General features: G+C 38.8%; 1 protein-coding gene across 1 annotated transcript in view; it reads right to left on the reverse strand.

Moving 5' to 3' along the window:
- Nucleotides 1-2,076: 2,076 nt before the first annotated feature.
- The window catches only part of KCNS3 (potassium voltage-gated channel modifier subfamily S member 3), a 43,382-nt gene continuing 21,720 nt past the window's right edge, over nucleotides 2,077-23,738 (reverse strand). Inside the window, exon 4 of the mRNA XM_070738571.1 lies at nucleotides 2,077-2,719. Within this exon, the coding sequence (XP_070594672.1) occupies nucleotides 2,682-2,719 (38 nt within the window). The 3' untranslated portion in view covers nucleotides 2,077-2,681. The remainder of the gene's footprint in view (nucleotides 2,720-23,738) is intronic.

Raw genomic sequence — 23,738 nt, forward strand, 5'->3', positions numbered from 1 at the left:
GTTTACATATTCAGATGCCAATAATTTGGAACATCATCATAAATATGTGATGTTCCTAAACTATAGTAACTACTTATGAGTTTAATCACTACAGATCCAAAACTTTAGATTGGAATGCAGCTGCTAGCTTTCAAATCAATAACTATAAAATGATTATGAAGTGTGTAATGATCCTTATCAAATGCTTCTATGAAAGGCTACTATGTCCAATGACCTATGGTAGCTTTATTTATTGCAATATCTATTTTGGAATTACAGCTTAATGTGTGAACTTTTGGAACTATTGTAGTACTCCCAGAATTCCTTAACTTTGTTGGCCAAGGAATTATAGGAGTTGAAGTCAACACACCTTAAAGTTTCCAAGATTTAAAAACATTGATTTGTCTAAGTATTAAGCAAACTTTGATAGCACATGATCTTGGTTTTTCAATGTACAAACAAAATAATTATGAAATGAACACATCTTTGAATCAGAACTATTAAAGAAAATGGAGCTGATTTTTCAAAAAGCAACAGCATATCACACAAAGGGAGCCAGCTGCTGTAATTATTTATCCACTAGCATTATGCAAATTTAAAAAACAGAAGGCAATTTTCAATTAAGTGGTCATGCACCATCTGCCTATGGTCATGTTTTTTAATCAGACTGGAATGTTGTTTCCCCGCTCTTTATGATGTATGTGACTTGATAACCAATGTGAAAATAAAATTCTAATAAAATACAATAGGAACTTCCCATTGTGACATACAATGAGTTAAATCCATTGTTGCAGAAACGTTGCACAATGGAGATAAGTTAAGATTTGAATCTAATTCTCCTTAGCTGAAGTCTTGAGCTCCTCATAGAATGGCACTCTGGGCATAGCTGAATTTCAATTCCCAGCATCCCTAGGAAAGATGAGCAATGTAAGATATACAGGTGGTTCTCGACTTCACTCAGTGACCAAAGTTACGACAGCACTGAAAAAAAAGTGACTGCGTGATCAAAATCCAGATGCCATTTTTATGATAGTCACAGTGTCCCAGGGTCATGTGATCACAACTATCTGACAAGCAAAGTCAAGGGGAAAGCCAGATTCACTTAACAATCGTGTAACTAATTTACCAACTGCAGTGGGATTCACTTAACAATCCTGGCACGAAAGTTGGTTACTAGGGGCAAAATTCACTTAATGAATATCTCACTTTTACGATCAATTGTGATTATTAAGTCAAGGATAATCTGTACTTAGCTTGGATATCTACAGTGAAGGGGACTGGTGAAATGTGCATGGCACCATCACACAAATACAATGCCAGGGGTGGGTTCCTCCTGGTTCGGACCAGATTGCTCAAATGGTTAGAGGTCCGCTGGTGATGTCAGGATGGCATCACGGACCCAGTTTGGTCAGTGCCGGGTTCATGGGTGCTGCCATCATTTTTTTCAGAAATTTTGACAATTTTTTTAGCGTTTGGACAATGTCATTTGGCGGGACCCAGGGGAAGAGCCTTCTCTGTGGCGGCCCCAGACCTCTGGAACCAACTCCCCCCAGAGATCAGAATTGCCCCCACCCTCCTTGCCTTTCGTAAACTTCTCAAAACCCACCTCTGCCGTCAGGCATGGGGGAATTGAAATATCTTCCCCAGGCCTATATAATTTATGTATGGTGTGTTGTGTGCATGTTTTTTAAATTATGGGTTTTTAACTTCGTATTATTAGATTTGTATTGTACATTGTTTCTATCACTGCTGTGAGCCACCCAGAGTCTACGGAGAGGGGCGGCATATAAATTAATTAATTAAATAAATAATAAATGAATGAATGAATGAATAAATAAATAAATAATAAATGAATGAATGAATGAATGAATGAATGAATGAATAATAAATAAATCAATAAATCAATAAATAAACAAATAAATAAATAAACAAACAAACAAACAAACAATCCAGATTTCTCTGTATTTTGCAGGCTGCTTGCTAAGCCCAGAATTCCGTCATTTGCATCGTTCTAAATTATACAATTTAAAACCTCCGCAGAAATGCCCATCACTCAGTATAAAATGTAAGCAAGAACACTCACACACTCTGAGGAAAATTGTTCATGTCAAAACTTTTATTAGTGTTGAGGTAGCCTTCCTTCTTGTAAAGAAGCTGGGTGAGATATTTGCAGAGTTGCCCTGCTGAAGTTTCGGTTTTATTGACATCAGTAACAGCAACAAGCAGAAGAGCAGCAAGCAGATACATAGTTCTCAGTATGGTCATTGTCATCCAGCAGCCAAAGTTCAATGGCGGCAGTTATGATGAGAGGAGGGGAGGAAGCGCTTGAAGGGACCCGAAGGGTTGGTGCTTTGTTAATTCATGGGGAGGAGGGAATATGAAAAGAAGGTTGTGTGGGGGAGATGGGTTCTGTATAAATTCTTTCCCTGGCCCATAGTATAAAACGAGGCTATTAATGGTACATATGGCTTGCTTAGAGTGAAATGGGGGTTGGCAGGAAGCCGCAGCAGCAAATGCACAGTAAGCGGTAGCGAAATTTGCTAATAGTGCCTCATGTTTGCCACTTACTGCTTCTCCCCTAGTGCTGTGAGAGAGAGCTCCTTTAACCATCCTGATTTTAGTTGGGTTGCTGAAGCGTCTCGCCAACAATACATGGATTCATTTGGCTGTGCTTAGTGCCCGAGGTAAGCAAATAGATCCAGTCACAGATGCGTCTTCGAAGAGACTAGAGATGCACGTTCTAAATGAGGGAGACAAACACACACAACACATATATACCAGTGTATATATACATATATAAATGTTAAACGCTTGGTTTCTTCAAAAATCAAGTCAATGATGGTGCTTGGAAACAATACACTGGCATGCCAAAAGCAATAGCACTTAGACTTATATACAGCTTCACAGTGCTTTATAAACCTCTCTAAGTGGTTTACATATTGCCCCCAACAATCTGGGTCCTCATTATACCGACCGTGGAACGATGGAAGGATGAGTCAACCTTGAGCCAATCAGGATCGAACTGCTGGCAGTCGGCAGAATTATTCCATAATACTGAATCCTAACTACTATGTCAGCCCAGCTCTGATGGGGTTCTAATCATTTGTTGTGTCCCTAAAGAATAGGAATATCCCACAGTTCTCCTTCCTCCCTTCTAGTTATTGAATGCCTGGACTTTAAAGGTTACACAAGGTTTTTTTCCTCCTTAAAAAATACAATGATTCAGAGAGGCTACAGTAGCTAACATGCTGTTTTAGAATATTATAATGAAACCGTTCAGTGCTGATCTGCTCCCTTTCACTTTCCTCACAAAATAATGCAATAACGCCTAATTTCAACTATGAAATATTAGATCAGATTATGCTGTTCAGAGTCAGATAAATGGACATTTGCAGAAGCTTGCTGCTTTCATTATTCTGACAAAAACAAAATTGCAAGCTCTGCTTTTTCGGGACATTTGCTGCACACAGAAAAAGAGGAGACTTTTATCACAACACCATTATTTTGTTAGGAAAACCTTTCCCACCTGTGAGTACTACTGATCAGACATCCTCCAGTTCCCATGCTGTTTTGGGTATAAAGAATCTTTCCTGGTTCTATTTTTCACTAACAACCAACTATGTTTAACGGACAAGAAGAAGAAATAATGAGGAATAAACTGAAAATGTGTTCATGTTTCCTAAGCCTTGTCTCTTACTCATTCGATACTAAGCTCTTAGGCTCCAAATCTTGATGTTTATGTTGAATGGAGTGGGAGGATGGAAGTAAGTACAGTGTTCCCTTGATTTTCGCGGGTTCGAACTTCGCGAAAAGTCTACACCACAGTTTTTCAAAAATATTAATTAAAAAATACTTTGCGGTTTCCCCCCCATACCACGGTTTTTCCTGCCCGATGACGTCATATATCATCACCAAACTTTCGTCCACCTTTAATAAATATTTTTCTTAATAAACTTTAATAAAGAAACATGGTGAGTAATAATCTAAATGGTTGCTAAGGGAATGGGAAATTGCAATTTAGGGGTTTAAAGTGTTATGGGAAGGCTTGTGATACGATTCATAGCCAAAAATAGTGTATTTACTACCAAATCTCCACTTCGCGGAAATTCAACTTTCGCGGGCATTCTCAGAACGCATCCCCCGCGAAAATCGAGGGAACACTGTATGTGCATAATATTGAATGTCCGGAGTGGGTGGGTAGAGAAACGGAGAGCCACTGAATCCTAGCAAGAAAATTGAGGCATAGGTTCATTCATGATCACCTGAAATATGTCCAGTCTGGTATTTATAAAGAATTTCACATTTTTCCAAATGAATTTCATTGGTCAAGCAACCTCCTCTGAAGGTTTTTAATATTGGATCTATACTGTGTGACAGTCATCACTTCTCATGCTGGAAAATACTTTCAAATTCTATTGATTTCAGGATGAGAATTCAACAGAGACCTAATTCTTCCCACTGAAATTCATGGAACTTTACAATGTTTTATTCTGACCTGCAACACCCTGCTTGACTGACTGCAACTACAGCACAATGTTAGGAATCTTATAGGCTTTCTGGTTTGTTTGTTTTTTAAAGTGAATTCACCAATGGACTTTCCTCTTTAAAGAAGAGGAATGGCAGAAAATGCCACAAAAATAGAATTGAACTATGTTGCCTAAGATATGACAGGTATATCTCACTTAATGACCACAAGAACCTAAGAAGAGCCATGCTGAATCAGGCCAAAGCCCATCGAGTCCAGCATTCTGTGTCACACAGTGGCCCACCAATTGTCCATGGGGATCTTGAGCAGAAAAAGAAGACAAAACCCTCCCTTTCCCTTGACCCCCAACAAATGGTATTCAAGGGAATCCTGCCTGCCTCAACCAACATAGAGGCGGCACTTGGACGTCCATTTCAATAACCACCAATACACTTGGCCACTAACCACCAACACAATTGGAACCAAAATCTGAATTGTTGAGCAAAGTGGTCATTAAGTGAGATATCACATGACCACTTCACTCAATGACCATAATCCCAGTTGTAATTTTTGAGCAATCTCATAGATGTTAAATTAAAATCCTTGCCTCCCCCACTCTTCATGCCTGCACAAGCACGAAGTAGTAAGGAGAAAAAGCATTTGACATAAGGATTTTAACACACTAAAATCTGTGTGTAGGCATGGAGAGGCAGGGAGCTTTTAGTATGATTAAATCCTTGTCTCTCTGACTTTGTGCTTTCTCCCCTCTGAAGGTCACTTTCAGAGGAAAGGGGCAGAGAAGTTTGCAAAGAAAGATTAGGAATCATAAAGCAGTCTTCCTAAGAACATCACTGATACCTGTCATTAAGTAACGACTACCTGTATTGAACTACAACTCTTAGGATTTCTGTCTATTTGTCATACATCAGCAGGGGCTGTTGGAAATCATAATTCAGCCACATCAAAATGGACACAAGTAAGCTTGATTGATCTTATGCTTTGTTTCCTTTCTAGTCTACATCAACATGCAATATAATGACAGCATGTTTTCTGCCACAGATCAGCTAGATGGTCACGGAAGGTAATCATTAATATAATCTTTCAAAGAGACTTTTCACATTTTTCCCTGTTGTTGGACTAATGGTTCTGAAGTCTGATTTGAGAACTATGAATAGAGTTCCAGTGAAGCAAAAGGTGGAACAATCACCCCCTACCCAATTATTTTCTCTGAAATAAGTGTATACCCAGTTACTTCTTAACTGGGTAAGAGAGGCTGGGAATTACGAAATGTATTTGGGGAACCCTGATTATATATGAAATGATCTTATATTGTGCAACCTCTCTGGCAGCAGAAGCAGTATGGACACAATTAGACAGCAAATAAAAGTGGAAGAAATGGCAAGAATCAAACTGGAGAACAGCAGTGGTTTTATTCTTGTCCACATACTTTTAAAAGTCTGTCTGGCTTTGATAACAATACCCGTTATATATTACACCAAGCATTCCTATCATTTTATTTCTATTTTCTTTTGTTTTCCAATAATAACCAGTATGTATCAAGAGTACACGATGATTGAAAATTCCCAAGATCCTCATAATTACACAATGAATGGCAGCAGGATATGGATGATGGATGGATGGATATAACATTCTAGTGTTAGAATAGCATTATGTATACATGAATGTAACACCTTGTCTGCAGCTCTTTAAAGCAGCAATATATTTTGCTGGGTCATTATCCCAGAAAAAGTTGCAGTTGCTTTAAAAATTGCAGGAAGATAGTACCTTCTTCTTTCTATGTAAAACCATTTGGGTTTCCAAAATACTGCCCAACCCTAATATGAAACTATTTGCACAACTATGATATGGAAACAGAGTTGAGTACAAAAATACAGGGAAAAATATTTTCTTCAATACGACATGGCTTTGGGGGACAGCGCTACATATGAACAAGGTGAGCAGTGGCCAGGTGGATCCCTGTGCAAGACTGGTTCTGCACAACATCCCTACAATGTCATTGCCACAGAAAGACCAGCAGGGAGAGCTTCTTAGAAGAATCTCTTGGGAGCAGTGATCTTCCTGGATATAGATCATTGCTTTATTATTATTTCACCTAAAGAACCTAAAACTTCCAATATGTGAGCCTTTGCTTTGAGACTTTAATGCTGGCATAACCAGCCTCTTGTATTTTCTCTCTCTTATCTACCAAACCTACCCATCCATTTGGAAGCTCTGATACTTGATACTTCAACCTGAGAGTGCTTTATTGCTTTATCCACAGGTTCTTGACTATTGAACAGAACTGTGTGTGTCTTAAAATCTTGGGATTAGGCGATGTGTACATCTGCATTCAGCTAATACATTAACACCCTTGAAAATGTCCAAAGATACTTCACCAGAAGAGCCCTTCACTCCTCCACTCGAAACAGAATACCCTACGAGACTAGACTTTCAATCCTGGGCCTAGAAAGTTTAGAACTAAGACGCCTTAAACAAGATCTAAGTATTGCCCACAAGATCATATGCTGCAACGTCCTGCCTGTCGGTGACTACTTCAGCTTCAACCACAACAACACAAGAGCACACAACAGATTTAAACTTAATATTAACCACTCCAAACTTGACTGTAAAAAATATGACTTCAGTAACCGAGTTGTCAAAACGTGGAACTCATTACCGGACTCCATAGTGTCATCCCCAAGCCCCCAACACTTTACCCTTAGATTATCTACAGTTGACCTATCCAGATTCCTAAGAGGTCAGAAAGGGGCGAGTACAAGTGCACTAGAGTGCCTTCCGTCCCCTGTCCTATTGCTCTCCTATATCTTCCATACCTTTCTTCTATTCCTATATCTCTTCCTCTATAATTTCATTGATATGTTCTATTACTATATCTTCTTTTCTATTATTTCTTAGATATATTTTACTATGAGTATATCCTCTATAACCTTCATCATGTATTTTACTATGTGTATATAGATATATACCCACTAAAACCCTCACTGTGTATTGGACAAACAAACAAACAAACAAACAAACAAACAAATAAATAAATAAATAAATAAATAAACATTCTAGCGTGAGTGAACCTTGTCATGCTAACCTTGGGCTGTTGTTCTTTCCAGACTCAAGACTTGGGCTAACCCCATCCCCCAAAATTATGCATTTAGTACCAGACAAAGTAATATCAGGTTATGCTTATGCTCCTCCTAAGGGACTGAAAATATGATTTAACCAAGTTAAATGAAATGGAAAGGACGTATACTAATTGGGAAGGACTTAATAGCTAGAGGAAAATGTCAAGTTCAATCCAAACATCTGGCTAACTCTGTGACAAACCATAAAAATATTCCTCGGGCTAATACCCCCAATGGATTTGGTGAAAAACTACCGTACATACACTGTAAATCTTAAAGCAGACAGCAAATGCAAGAGGCTAATGCACCACAGTGGCGTGCAGTTTGTTTGCTTACTGCTGTGGTTCTACACTGTCTTACATTCCTTACACCTCTTGGTTGCATTGGAAAAACTTCCAATGATGTGTGACTTAGTGCTTCAATGAAAATATCCAGTGCAGAGCGCAGATCATTGTGGGAGACAAAGATTAAAGTCCTCTTATTTAGTTTCAGACATGAATCAGAGTGCCCTGCTTTTGAACTTCAAATTTAAAAAGCCATTTAAGCCATAACCGTAGCCCACTGAACAAATTGGGACCTAATTTTAGAGTTGTCATCATCCATGAGAATTTCAAAGCAATTTTCCAATTTATCCTAATGGTCCATTTTGGCTCTTGTAAGTGCTGATTCAATCGAGTGCAAAACTCTGCTATCAGTCAAAGCCTCACAGACTGCATAAAGTGCACATCCTGTGTGACATTTTCTAAAAACTTAGTTCTCAAAGTCATAGGAAAGGTGATGTGTATAAATTTCCTCATCCTACCTTTTTATTAGGGAATCCTCTGGAAACTCTAAACATCTAAAACATAAATCTCATCTTTTAAAAATCTAAAGCAATATTTATGGGATGCCAGTCACTTATTTTTCTTCCTTTTTTGTCTCTATTAGTTGTCTTGCAGAATGATGACCTTTATTAATTTGTAGACATGTAAGGTAACTAATCTAAGTAAATGTTAAGTAAAATACCAAGAAAAGAAAGCTTTAGACATTGAATCACACATAAATTTTTACCCATTATACTTTGCTCACATTAAATGGTGTTTTCAGGCATTGAGACAGTAGTGGGTTCTAAAACCCATTGCTACCGGTTCACGCATGCGCAACGCATCTGCGCAGAAGCGTTCCAGGCAGGTAGGCAGAGCCTCCCGCTCCTGCAGCTTCCAGTTCACAGAACAGGGCCAAACCAGGAGCAACAAACCGCTGCTTTGAGACATTAGCTTGTATATTAATTTTCATTTAAAAAGAAAGCAATGGATAGCACACTAATCACATTTCCCCCCCTTTCAATAAGATTATCAAAGCCAAGCTATAAAAATTGTAAATGATCACCAGATGGCAGCAAAGATGTACAAAAAATTATCATTCTTTACTGTCTGCCACCTAGTGGTTCTCTGGGGTTTTGCACCCCAAGAGACTTATATTGGAGATTAGAAAAGTATTGTTCTTTATAACAAAGGATTTTAAAAAATCATAGCTTTTTAAAATGCTGCTTTATTTTACTAAATAAAAAAGATACTTTGGCATAGATTTTATATTTTACAAGAACAGTCATACATAAATTGATCAATTATTAGATAATGGATGGATGGATGGATGGATGGATGGATGGACGGATGGACAGACGGACAGATTTAATGGATTTATATCCATTTCACATATTGGGATTTTTGTCTTTTGGGTGCATACACAGTAATGTGTATGTACCCCATACCTGTTGGATGGGATATGCGTATATTAACTTTTTGAAGTTTTTGCATGCTATTTCCTATGGGATTTTTAAAATTACAATAAAAATATTAATTCATCTGGAAGAAGGAATGAACAATTGAGTTCAAGATACATCATTATTTTATTTCCAGAAAATGGAAAACATATTAGGTACCTACATACCCAGAAGAACCATAACCAATATCTTCGCCCTACTTTAAGGAATGTCCCTTGGATAAAGCAATTCAACTCATCCTCACTCTCATCATCTCCACTGGGGGGGGGGACCACATGTTTATTTCAAAAGGGAAAGAGCAACCTAATTTCCTGTCATTCATTTTGGAAAGACAGGTCACTTATTTTATTTATTTATTTATTATTTAGATTTGTATGCCGCCCCTCTCCGCAGACTCGGGGCGGCTCACAATAAAATAAAACAATTCATGACAAATCTAAGTTATAGTTTAAAGTACTTAAAAAAACCCATTTACTAAGCAAACATACATACAAACATACCATGCATAAATTGTATATGCCCGGGGGAGATGTCTCAGTTCCCCCATGCCTGATGACAAAGGTGGGTTTTAAGGAGCTTATGAAAGGCAAGGAGAGTTGGAGCAGTTCTAATCTCTGGGGGGAGTTGGTTCCAGAGAGTCGGGGCTGTCACAAAGGAGGCTCTTCCCCTGGGGCCCACCAACCGACATTGTTTAGTTGACGGGACCTGGAGAAGGCCCACTCTGTGGGACCTAATCGGTCGCTGGGATTCGTGCGGCAGAAGGCGGTCTCAGAGATATTCTGGTCCAGTACCATGAAGGGCTTTAAAGGTCATAACCAACACTTTGAATTGTGACCAGAAATTGATCGGCAACCAATGCAGACTGCGGAGTGTTGGTGAAACATGGGCATACCTAGGGAAGCCCATGACTGCTCTCGCAGCTGCATTCTGCATGATCTGGAGTTTCCAAACACTTTTCAAAGGTAGCCCCATGTAGAGAGCATTACAGTAGTCGAACCTCGAGGTGATGAGGGCATGAGTGACTGTGAGCAGTGAGTCCCGGTCCAGATAGGGCCGCAACTGGTGCACCAGGCAAACCTGGGCAAACGACCCCCTCGCCACAGCTGAAAGATGGTTCTCTAATGTGAGCTGTGGATCGAGGAGGACACCCAAGTTGCGAACCCTCTCCGAGGAGGTCAATAATTCCCCCCCCAGGGTGATGGATGGACAGATGGGATTGTCCTTGGGAGGCAGAACCCACAGCCACTCAGTCTTATCCGGGTTGAGTTTGAGCAAAGCCTTCCTTCGGGATAGTAACCACCATGAGGATGTTACTTAGTTTGGTAATGAAATGTCTGCAAGAAAACCACCAAGCTCAGACAGCATCAAGGACTCCACTGTTCAGTCCTAAGATACAAATATTCTCTTCTCTTGGCAGCTTCCCTTCTACTCTTACATTCAACCTCGGGGTCAATGCCTATTTTTAATACAAGACGGCATGTATAAAATACCAGTTTTCAAACTGTTGGTGCACATGGGTCTTTTCCCAGGCTCACTGCTTCAAAAGCTGCTCACAGCTGCTTCCGCCTGCAAAGGAATACAGAACCTTTTTGCTTGGCTGAGAAAAATGCCGGTGTCCACTGTCCAGCCTTCTAGACAGCTGTGCAAACCTTGGCTGGTTTAATACTCCCGAGGACAAAGCTGCAGCTGTACTACTACGCTTGTCAAAGCACTTTTCTAAGGGTTTTGCACAGATAAATATAGACTGACAGGGACTGATAATCAGTTTATACTGTGATCCAGCCGCCTGGATACAGATATGATACATTACCATTGAGTTGGCTCCTAGCGGGTTTAAAGAAATATATGCTTACGTGGTCTGTTTTCTAAAACAATGCAAATACAAGGATTGAGGTCCACTTAAAATATGCCACAATAATGGTTGGACGCTAAATGAAAAGATCCATGTCTTTATTAGTTGAATCCAGGTAATTCAGGTAATTAAGAATAGCCCTTTTTAGTCATGGATCACAAGTTAACAAAAACATGATAGCAAACTCTAGTATTAATACCTGCAGTTTCTATTTATAGGACTAACTACACAGGAGTCCCCAAACTTGCAAATTTGCAACTTGGAGTCCATGGAGAGGAGTGGCATATAAGTCCAATTAAGAAATAAATAATAATAAATAAATAATAAATTCCCAGAATTCTTCAGTTATTTATTTATTTGTTTGTTTGTTTATTCGATTTTTATGCCGCCCTTCTCCTTAGACTCAGGGTGGCTTACATGTTAGCAATAGCACTTTTTAACAGAGCCAGCATATTGCCCCCACAATCCGGGTCCTCATTTTACTCATCTCGGAAGGATGGAAGACTGAGTCAACCTTGAGCCGGTGCTGAGATTTGAACCGCTGACCTACAGATCTACAGTCAGCTTCAGTGTCCTGCAGTACAGCACTCTACCTGCTGCACTACTCCGGCTCTTTATGCTGACTGGAGAATTCTGGGAGCTGAAGTCTATAAGTCTTAAATTTGCCAAGTTTGAAGAACTCTGAACTATGGGTTAATACAGCAGATAAACAGAAGAAATTGGTGAAAAAAATAAACTATAGGTAGTCGTCAACTTATAATAGTTTGCTTAGTAACCATTCCAAATTACAAGGCCACTAGAAAAAGGGACCCATGACAATTTTTCACACTTATGACCTTTGCAGTATCCCAGTGTTTTGCAACCTTCTTACAAAGTAAAATCAATGGGGAAGCCAGATTCACTAAACAACTATGTTACCAACTTAACAACATGTGGCAAGAATGAGGCAAAATGTCTCAATTAGCAGCAGAATTTCTGGGCTCAGTTGTGGTTGAAGGTTGAGGATTACCTGCACTAAGGAAATATAATTTATCTTTATACCTATAGTATAGTACAGGACTCTCCAACTTTGGCAACTTTAAGACTTGTGGACTTCAACTGGGAATTGAAGTCCACAAGTCTTAAAGTTGCCAAGGTTGGAGACCCCTGATATAGTATATAAATATATACTTCTCCATGCATTTCTACTCTTAGGGTAAGTCCCAACTACTGGTCCAACAGACATCCATATACAATGTCAAGAATTGCTTTTTGTTCCTTAGATTTCCCACTTCTTTCAGAAAATCTCAACTTCTTCCAGCTACAACCTGCTCAGCCCTCCATCTTCCTCTTCACCCATTCACTCTTCTGTGTTTGTGTTTGATCTTTGGTCATTCTCTCTTTATGACCAAATCAGTTCAATGTGAATCTTTCAGACAGACCTCTTATTTTGTATTCAGACCACATATATTCTGCATCCATTCATTCTTAACTCTCTCTTTCTCTCTCCTCTTGTTTTAACCACACACATTGAGTATCTATTCCAGGAATGAAATGCTACTGGTTTGGCCCGGTGTGGGTGTAACGGTAGCGGCAACTGCTCGTGGTTTGGAGAACTGGTAGCGGCGGCAGCACAAGGCTCCACCCACCTGCCCGGACATCACCATTTTCTTTGTCTTTTACCTGCTGTGCATGCGCAGAGGGTGAAAAAGCACATGAGATGGTGGAGCACACATGAGCGGAGCGAGCACTTCTGAACTGGTAGGAAAGATTAGTAGATTTTACCACTCATCTACTACTACTGGTTCCAATTTTTATGGTGCTTCTTACATACCCAGTACTTATTCCATATAATAAATAGGCAGAAACAGGTGGTGATATAATGTTCACTCAACAAATACTCATATCTTACAACACATCAAAAACTATCACTACTATTTACCCACGTTTGCATTTCTTAAAACTTCTATATCCATTTCCACATCTTTAGCAATGTACTGCAGTACACATAATTATCCACTTGGTCTAATTTTTCACCATTTATACATTGAGTAGTCTTCACTTAATAACCACCATAGGCTCCAACAAATCAGTAACTAAACAATGCAACAATTAAGTAAGACATCATGCATTAGCAATGGGTTTGCGACTATAACTTCTGCCATGAGTGTTAATTGAATCAACCAATGTTGTGAAGCAAGACATCATGTGTCTATGACTTGCAATTTTACTGCAGGCTTCTCCATTGGCTTCTGCCTATTACAACCTAGCTGTGAAACTCCACAAGTGTCAATCACACAGCTGCTGGGACCCTGTAACTGTTGTAAATGTGAGGACTGGTTGTAAAGTTATTAGCGCCATCATAATTCTAAATGGATGGTAAAGAGGATACTAGTTAAGGATTACATGTATCATTTGCAATTGTTTATTTTCCTTATGAAACCCTTTCAATTCATATTACTACGGTCTGCTCATGCTCCAACCAAGAAAGTTCTAAAAAGTAATCAGAAGTTCATACAGTATTGTTAGTTTATTTAAATTAATATGGTTTGCTGGGCTGACACCATATTTGTCTAGATGAAAAAATACACAAATATTGTCTTCTTTCTCTTTCTTTTCATTTTAGAGCTGAGCTGCAGCCCACAATGCCTTTGTTTTGATGATGGTGTAAAAACAAGCATAGCAACATGACTTAAACTTTTAAAGCTTACAAAAAAAAGCAGGAATCTTGTTGGCAATCAGGGAAAGTTCCCTGTGTATCCTAAGTGATAAAAGGAAACAATACTAATGGCTATTTTGGCATCAACCAAAATGAGATCGGTTCCAAAATTATTTCTCTTACCAAGAGCTCACAATCAGCAGAAAATGTGACTGCATCAGAAGTTTCTGCATCAGTGGGAAATTTCCAAGATGTACATGAGGCTATTCATTCTTTCCCTTTGCACTCAACAAACTTTATCTTCCCTACAGCAAAACAAAACTGAAGAATATGCTCTCCACTCATGCGAATTCCTTCCAAGACAGTATCTGGAATAGGGGATCCAATATTATGGTGATGCTTTCTATGGATACATTTCAGGGACCTGAGAATTGGGGGGAAAAGAAATGGAACTGGTCCAAAATCTCCTGGTAGATGGCTGCATTGACCATGGACTTAATGAAGCACAGTGGACCAACACCAGCAGATGACATGTCATTTGATACTGTTGGTCCACTGTGCTTCATAAAGTCGTGGGTCAACAGAGTCATCTGTTGGGAGATTTTGGAGCACTTCATGCTTTCTTCCTCAGCCCAGCTTTATGGGGATGCTGACTTCAATTTTCCCACAGGACTTGGCACCTGCCCAGACTGCCAAAAGCACCAAAACCTGGTTCAATGACTGTGGGATTACTGTGCTTGATCGGCCACCAAACTCATCTGACCTGAATCATTACTTATGCAAAAGAGCTGAAGGCTGCTATTGAAGCATTCTGGTTTTCCATAATACCTGAGCAGTGCTACAAGCTGATAGCTTCCATGCCACAACACATTGAGGAGGTAATTCTGCAAAAGGAGCCTAAACCAAGTTCTGAGTATAGATGCTTATATTTTTCAGAGGTGTGATATTGTTCTATGTACAATCCTTGTTTTATTCCATGTAATATTCTAATATTCCATGTAATATTCTAATTTTCTGAGATAGTGGATTTGGGGTTTTCATGAGCTGTACCCCATAATCATCACAATTATGACAAAACATCAGCTTGAACTATCTTGCCTTGCATGTAATGAGTCTCTCTCATATATTACGTTTTACCTTTCAAATTACATTACTGAAATACATGAACCTTTGCACGATATTCCAATTTTTTGAGTTTCACCTGTATAATGAGCCGGGGTGGCGCAGCAGGTAGAGTGCTGTACTGCAGACCACTGAAGCTGACTGTAGATCTGAAGGTCAGCGGTTCAAATCTCAACACCGGCTCAAGGTTGACTCAGCCTTCCATCCTTCCGAGGTGGGTAAAATGAGGACCCGGATTGTAGGGGCAATATGCTGACTCTGTTAAGAAGTGCTATTGCTAATATGTTGTAAGCCGCCCTGAGTCTAAGGAAAAGGGCGGCATAAAAATCGAATAAAATAAATAAATAAATAAATAAATAAATAAATAAATAAATAAATAAATAATCACACCTCTACTTTCACACATGTGTCTATTTTGTCTGAGGAGAGGGGCGGCATACAAATCTAATGAATGAATGAATGAATGAATGAATGAATGAATAAATAAATAAATAAATATTTTATTCCCACACATAATTGACTGTTATTCAGTCCGCTAAACCCATTTCTAATCCACTCTTGGATAAGTAATGATCTTTACCTTTATTAACCCAAACTGCTATCCAACAACTAGCATATGCATGAAGAATCAAACATTTAGCTTAAAGTAGACATTTTTGGGAGAGCAGCAGCCCACTTTGAATTTTCTGATTGGCTCATGGAGAAAAGGGCTAGCATAGAGACTTACTTACAAAATGACTAGCATTTTAAGACACAAAAATACTGCCAAACTTACCCTATCCTCAGAGGCATTTCATTATTCCACTATGATAATGTTTGTAAGTTGCAAATAAATATTATGCTACGGATTCACATTTAGCACAGCGTGAAGCCCACCTACTGTTAAAATTAAAATAATCTTTTTAATTGAAAAACCCTGTTTAAACAGCGGGTATCAACGAAAATGTCTGACAGCATAATGGTGCCTTCAAGAACCAGACTTCGTACCTTCAATTTAAGTAGGAATAGATTAAGTGGGTTGCAAGCAATTCCTACAGATCCCTTCAGGGCCTTCAGGAATGGGGAGGGTTGAACATTTTGGACCTATTTTGAAGTCTGGGAAGAATTGAGGGCATTAGCATTCTTAGAGCTCTTCTGTACTTACAGCAGACAGAAACGTTAATTAAGAAAAGACTATTCTATGCACACAAGCTTTTGCTATGATTTAAACGCTACATGATCAGGAATTTTAAATCCTTCGTGCACACAGATGGTTTTCCTCAGTAATGATGGTTCTCCTTACCTGGGGGGCAAAAGAATGTGACAACTGGGATGAGGGACTATATTCTCATATGATTACCAGTCAGAACAGAAGAAGCCCTCTAACAGGGATAAAGTAAATCAGAAACTTCAAACGGAATGTCACACAGAGCTAATCTAAAAAAAAAAGTAATTATTTTTGTTGAAAATAATTCTGTGCAGAAAATAATTCTCCTCATCCTTACTGCCCAAACATTTCTTAGTTTAAAAATGGAGTATTCTCAAAGTAGTTAACAAAGTCCAAGTAAAGTTTTAAAATAATTGGTTATTTCTAGAAATTAGTGTTGCATAAATGAGTGTTTTCACAAAATGTTTAACATTTGTATTTTGGAGATAGTGGGATGGGGAGAAAAATCAGCCACAACTGAAGATAGTTAAACCTTTAATCTGGGTGCAGACTAAATTAATGCTTGATATTATTTCTTCTTTTTAATGACCCTGTAATCCCTTGCTTCAGGGTGGGGTCAGGGCGACCAAATGGGGCTGAACATATAAATGTATACCTGACAATAATGCAAGTAAATCCTGGCAGTAAATCTAATCCAGGCCTGCATCATTTATGACTCATTAAGTAAAACTTCTCAAGTGTGGAGGTAGTCAACATATTTTATTTATGTATTTATTTATATTTTCTTATCTCCCTCAAGAAGGGACTTTAGAAAATTTCATATTGTTAATTCCGTCTTACTTACTTAAAGTCACACAAGTAGGCCCAAACAAGAAATGGCGGTTCGGACCGGTTCTATAAAACCGGTAGTAACTTGGCGGCCCAGGCCTGCCATATACACATCCCAAGCTGGTTCTCTTGGTAGTGCCATTGGCACTACCATTTTGTTTTTAGCTTCTGCACATGCACAGAAGCTTTTTCAAAGTACTGCACATGCACAAATATAACGGCAAGCAAATTACAAATCTCTCACCCAGATGATTCCAACTAGGATGTGGACTGCTGCAAATGCAGTGGGGTACCAAAAATGGAGCTCCACCCCCGAACACCCAATTTGCACTGAAAGATGTTGAAAGAAAATGCAGGGCATCCTGCATAAGCCACGCCCACAGTGCGGTAGTAAACAATTTGGTAGCCTTTCACTGTCTTTAAGCCACACAAGTGATCGTCAAGCCACTCCCACTTGGTCACATACTGAAAAGCCACACCCACAAAATAAGCCATGCCCACAGTGTGATAGCAAAATTTTTTGCAGCCCTTCACTGATTCCAACGCTTCACTTTCAACCATGCCACTTTGCTACCAGGACTAAGGGCATCAGGTGCCTCCGAAGCGGCTGCCAGTCAGGAGACCTATTTTGGTTGCTTGCCGGGGTCTGTGATTACCCCAGTGACACGCCCAAGCTGTCCCCTTTTTCCCCCGATCCTACAAGTCGGTTTCGATCCGAAATTGAGTCCCTGGCTGCCATGGGTTGGTGCTTCCCCCCAGAACACAGAGGGAAATGACTGTCTTGTCCAGGCTGAAGCTCCGCCCTCCAATCCACTACACTATTTTTCTAATGTGATGATCTAATCAGCACTTCAGCTAACAAACATTAACTGAGGCACCAACTTTTTTAGGAAGTAATGACGACACAACAGCTATCCAATCAGAATCTATTCAAAACAGCAGGTAACATGACATGCATTACCGAATAGATGCACAACACACATTAATAGTCTAGAAAGGGGAAGAAAACCCAGAACCAGTGGGGCAACAATGAATATCAGCATTTGTTATCATTGCTAATGCAGTCATATCATTATTTGAGATTATCCCTTAAGCCAGGGATGAGTAACTACGGCCCTTTAATGATCTGTGAACTTCAACTCCCAGAATTCCTCAGTCAGCTATGCTGAAGGTAGGAACAGAAAGCTAGATGTAGGAATGACTGAGGAATTCTGGGAGTAGAAATTCACGGATCTTCATAAAAAGGCAATGACTAACTTGAGGCCCACCTGATATTGCAGATCAGCAGCCTAGGCCATCATGAACCATGTTAACAGGTCCTGGAAGTTGGGATTGAGCAACATCGCAAAAACAAGAAGAAGGTTTGCTTTTTTTCAGGTCTGCAGATTAGGAATGGCTTTTAAAATGGATGAATGGAGATAGAAAATAGATAGCATTGTGTGTGTGTGTGTGTGTGTGTGTGTGTACATATATAATTGTCATCTTCTTTCAGCCACAATGAGGATAAAACTGATAAATCTTGCATGATTAAGCATATATATATATTCCTTGCTTTCGTCTAAATTTAGAAACCACAGCAGTGTGTGCAGTGATTTTTAGTCCGTGTTTTCAACATTTCAAGCCATCAGAAGTAAAGCCCTCAGTAACTGTCTTCTATCTCCTGAAAACACTTCTGACTGCCATTTAATAGGCATTTATCTCCGTATAATTTCAAAGCTCCTCACAGCCCAAACAAAGGCAATTATTTCATAGCAAGGAGTCTCTGAATAGGATTAACTCGTGGAATAGTACAAAGTAAAACTTTTTCAGCTCAAAAGGATGTTATCTGCCGAGATGATTGTACAATGGCCACAAAAAAAAATTGGGCTCAAAAATTGTTGTTTTCAGCTGCTCTCACAGGCTTTTGATTCTTAACTGTTACATTTTCTAATGGACGATTACTTGCCTTGGTGGTCCCTACAGGAAAACGTGGGATCTTTTTAGGTCTGGTTGCACCCCAGTTCAGCAGAGGCTTTTAGGATTCAGACAGCGGTGATATAAACAGCTGTCGCCATTAAAATGAAGAAATCTACCAATGCTAGGCATGGAGGGTGGATTTTTAAAAAGTTTCAATGCGATATACTACTAGGGCTGCCTGGATATTTTTTTCATCCTAATCACCTTTGCCTCCCATGCACGATCCCATCTGATGATCATTTTGAAAAATCCTTTCTTAGTGAGCACCTAGGAGCCAAGAGGAACATACGTTGCAAATTTCAAGTTTGTAGGCTTTACAGTTCCGGAGATTTCATGATTATGGCATGAGTGGTTTTCGCTTTTATAGATATAGATAACACAAGCCCCATAGAGTGGAGCACTTGCAATCTATGGCTATGGGGATGAAAGCAGTGGCACTTTAGAAGCAGCTGGACCTCCACATTCCTCCACTAATGTGAAAGGTGTTCTCCTGTGAGGACATTGTGCTAACCTTATGCTTCCTGCCCTATTCGTACAATGCAGAACGACACAGTTCAAATCCTTATAGCAGCCCACCTTATCTATGTCAGGAGCAGAGTGGAACAATCTGAGAGCAAAGGTTTCATCGCATCCTTCATAGAATTTAAGGCTAGATGAAGATACTGCATAATGTATCAAGTCTGGGAGCTGAAAGGGTTCCATAACCACAGAGTACCAGATCCATTAATTACAGTACATATGCAACCTCACCACACCAAATAAAATTCATCCCTAGTCAGTCTCAGTCTCTCTCTCTCTCTCTCTCTCTCTCTCTCTCTCTCTCTCTCTCTCTCTTTTGTAAATTTTTGTAAATTTTAACGGGTATATTTGTAGATTGTTGTGAGTTCGGGATTTTTACCGTGTAATATTTTGAGTGTCTTTGCGATGTTGTGGCGAAATCACATTCGCCATCTTCAGGCTGAAGTCATTGGCTTCGTGCTACTCTGAGTATGGTATACTAAGAGCATGTTCAGTATACATTTGCCCACTCAGAGAGGGAGTCTAGTATACTCGTTAATGACCCTGACTCTTGTAGTCTGGAGAATGTGTGCAACCTGGGTTTTCCCAACAATCTTTGGTGATTAGATTAGAGTAAATTTGTGCTGTTATATTTTGTTATTGTTTCCAGATTATTTTTTAAAAAAATAATTCTATGTTTTCTATTTTGCTTGGTTGTATACACAACTTAGAACCTCAGAAGCAAGAAGGTAATATCTATGTATGTGTTTAGGGTAGAGGAAAAGAGGAAAAAAATATAGCAACATTTACTGCACATAACAAAACCTTATTCTCCTAACATTCAGTTTCAAAGAGACTCTCTACTCCCTTCCTACTTCCAAATTACAGAGATAACGGTGTCTTTAAAAGAAAGCCTAGCAGAACAGAAATAATTGCAGACGAGGCACCAATTCTATCATCATTTACTCATAGGTATTTTTCCCCTATTGTTTAATGAAATAAATGTGGCTCTGTTCAATGAGTGAGCTAGTATGAGCTCAAAAGATAAATAACTGTTACTAGAGTATCCAAATTCCCAAAGCAATTACTTATCACTGGCTAAAAATGGTGAAAAATATATTCTTGGATACTTTCCAGTGCGGTATCCTCTCCCATTCACTCAAAACCTTAAATTGCAGTCTTAAAACCCTAAATAAATAAAGCCCACTGTGCTGGACCTCCAGAGAGATGAAGATACAGGTACTTCAAATCTTATGCAGTAATCAACACGTACATTAATGAAAAGGTGGCAGTGGCAGGAGGAGGAGGGGGGCATTAAATATTTGTTTAAGGTAAACCAGAAATAGGGATGTGCAGTACTTTGAATTTTGGCTTTGAATTTGAAGCCAAAAAGATGCTTTAGGGTAGGTTTGGGTGTTCAAACCATATTGTCAACACCTCTTTAATTTTTTCCTGGGCTCACAGGAATCACATAAACCACAGAAAAAATATACCCCTTAGGTTCAGGGGGAGCCAACACAGTATAACAGGGCACTATGGAGCAGGCAGGGGTGTACACTTGTTGTCACTTAACTTAAATGCCTGATTTCCCAAGAGAACACAGTTTCCAGGTTCAAAGAAACACCCCATAAAAAGACAAGGAACCGTGCATAATAGCTGATAATAAAATCACGGTATAGGCTCAGTGTAACAATATTCTAGGTTGAAGCCTTGTCTGCCAGAAAATTATTTCCATGAAAATGCATGTGTTTCACTATTTAGCAATGGATTAATTTACTAACAGGATTGAAGACATCTGAAGCCATTCTATGAAAACAACTTTTATATGGTAGTCACAGACCGTATAAAGTTGTAAGAGATTACCAGATTGAGCCCAAGGGAGGGATCAAACATGTCATCGGTTGTGAGTCCCTTCATGCCCACAAGAGAGCTAACTCCAGCCCAACTTTAACTCCTTATCTACCACCAATTTCCTTGGACCGTTAGTAGTTCATATTTTTGTAGAGAGCTTACACTTGCAATAAATATTTATACCCATTTGAACTGTTTGGATCTACCGATCTCCCTGCTACATATATGAGGAATCATTTAAGCAATAATGTTAATAAAATATAATAAAAATATAAACAAAACTAAAATGCAACAATTAATGATTCTACTTAATCATTTTCCTCAGGCTCTTTTGAAAAATATTCTCAAGTTTCTACAATGAATATTACTGCAGGAGACTGCTGATGTATTAATTCCACTGGATAAAGTGACTTTTAATCCTAAAAGTTCAAAGACAACAGAAAGAGATCTTAGAAAAGTGAACACAATGCAGAATGTAGCTGACTTTTTAATGATTTTCACTTCACTGCGATTAAATGACTGATAATCCTAAAAGGCACACATCAGCCGCAGGAATTTTTATAAACCCCGTTAAGTTACGCAAATTGCAGAATGTGGTTACTTAGGCCTTTTAAAAAGAGAGCATCGGGGAACAAGAAGATCAAAAAAGAGGTAATGGTTTTATAAAAGCTATCAATTCTTCTGAAAGAACTTTCTCCAGATTTCTAATAGATTTCAGTCTTTTTCAACATCTACTGCAGAAAGCACAGGAGATTATGGACGAGTGCTGGGAATAAATACCCAATGAATTGCTGCATTCAAGAAGCTATTGCATCGCCTTTTTCAATTAAAATTTCCAAACTAACTTTAAAACAAAAATCAAGGAAAACAAAAAGGGTTTTGCATTTTCAGACTGACAGACCAGCTAAGTGAGAAAAAAACAAAGCTCCTTTTTACCTAGGAAGCGACAAACTGCTTTCTAAAACTGAACCATTCTCAATGAACCATTTATGACTTCCAACTATTCTTTCCTGGTCTATGAAATGTAGCCTGCTGTAACGTTGTGATGTATGCTGAAGCACGTTTTGCTACTGATACAACGACTCATAAGTCAACATCAGGTATAGTGGCAATTAAAAACAGAAATTAAATGTGATATCGATGGAAGGAGAAGTTTTGAAGAAAATATTGGATTGTGCAGAAATGAATAGACTGACAATGAAAATTAAAGATAAAGAAGATTCTGAATATTATAACATTTGAGTGAAACTTTATGATTGGTTAGACAGGAAGTTTATTTAGAAAAAAGAAGCAATTAAGAATAAAGGAAAAGGGAGGAAATGGAAACAATATAAATAATCCAGATGACAAAACTAGACAAGGAGGCAGCATCAGATAAATGACATATGAATGAATTTGAATATGAGGTAGAAAAATAAAAGTGCAATAATGGGCTGGACAAAATCAGAGAAGAATATCTGAAGTTAGTTGGGGGAAAGATCAAAAGCAACGTGAGAAAATATTATTTTACTGAAAGAGTAGTAGATCCTTGGAACAAACTTCCAGCAGACATGGTTGGTAAATCCACAGTAACTGAATTTAAACATGCCTGGGATAAACATATATCAATTGTAAGATAAAATACAGGAAATAGTATAAGGGCAGACTAGATGGACCATGAGGTCTTTTTCTGCCGTCAGTCTTCAATGTTTCTATATTTCTAAAAAATAAACTGCCAGTCTGCCATAGTAAATATTTAGTAGAACAGAGTTATTTTACTCAGGGAAGGAATATGAAGGAGGAAGAGGAAGTAGGAAGAGAAGAGGGACAGAGATGGAGGAGAGGAGAGGGAAGAAGGGAGAGAAAAGTAGATGGGAGAGGAAGTGAAAAGGGGGAAATGAAGAGATAATTAAAGAATGGACTGACACATAATAATAGTAAGACCTTCAAGCCAAAGCAATTAATGTTAGTATAGATGTATTATTATGGTATATGTATTGTGTTGTAAATATGAGATATGTAGAGAAAAAAATATTTTTTTAAAAAATGAATACTCCAGACTTAGGTCTTAGACCAGGGGTCTCCAACGTTGGCAACTTTAAGACTTTTGCTGGCTGAGGAATTCTGGGAGTTGAAGTCCACAAGTCTTAAAGTTGCCAAGGTTGGAGACCCCTGTCTTAGACTATTAACTGCTGTACCAGAAGTCTTGTTCATCTTGCCTCAAAACCTTCTCCTAACCCAAGAATGAGCAACCTGCTAGCAGCTACACATAATGGCCAACCCTGCATGATGAGAGAGAACAGGATTTGAATTTGTGGATAAATTCATGTAAAATTAATAGAGGAGACAGTTGAAAGAAGAGGAAATATTTTTAGAGAAGAATATTTCCTAAAAATTATGACATATTAACAATGTTGAACCTAGTGGTGAAAAGCTTCCAGAATTCAAGCTAAAGATTTGACTATTTTAGTGATTAATAATGGGTGTGTATCACTGAATCCAGCATAATCCGACTAGATAGAAC

Source organism: Erythrolamprus reginae, chromosome 1 (assembly GCF_031021105.1).
Source record: "Erythrolamprus reginae isolate rEryReg1 chromosome 1, rEryReg1.hap1, whole genome shotgun sequence".
Taxonomy (NCBI): domain Eukaryota; kingdom Metazoa; phylum Chordata; class Lepidosauria; order Squamata; family Dipsadidae; genus Erythrolamprus; species Erythrolamprus reginae.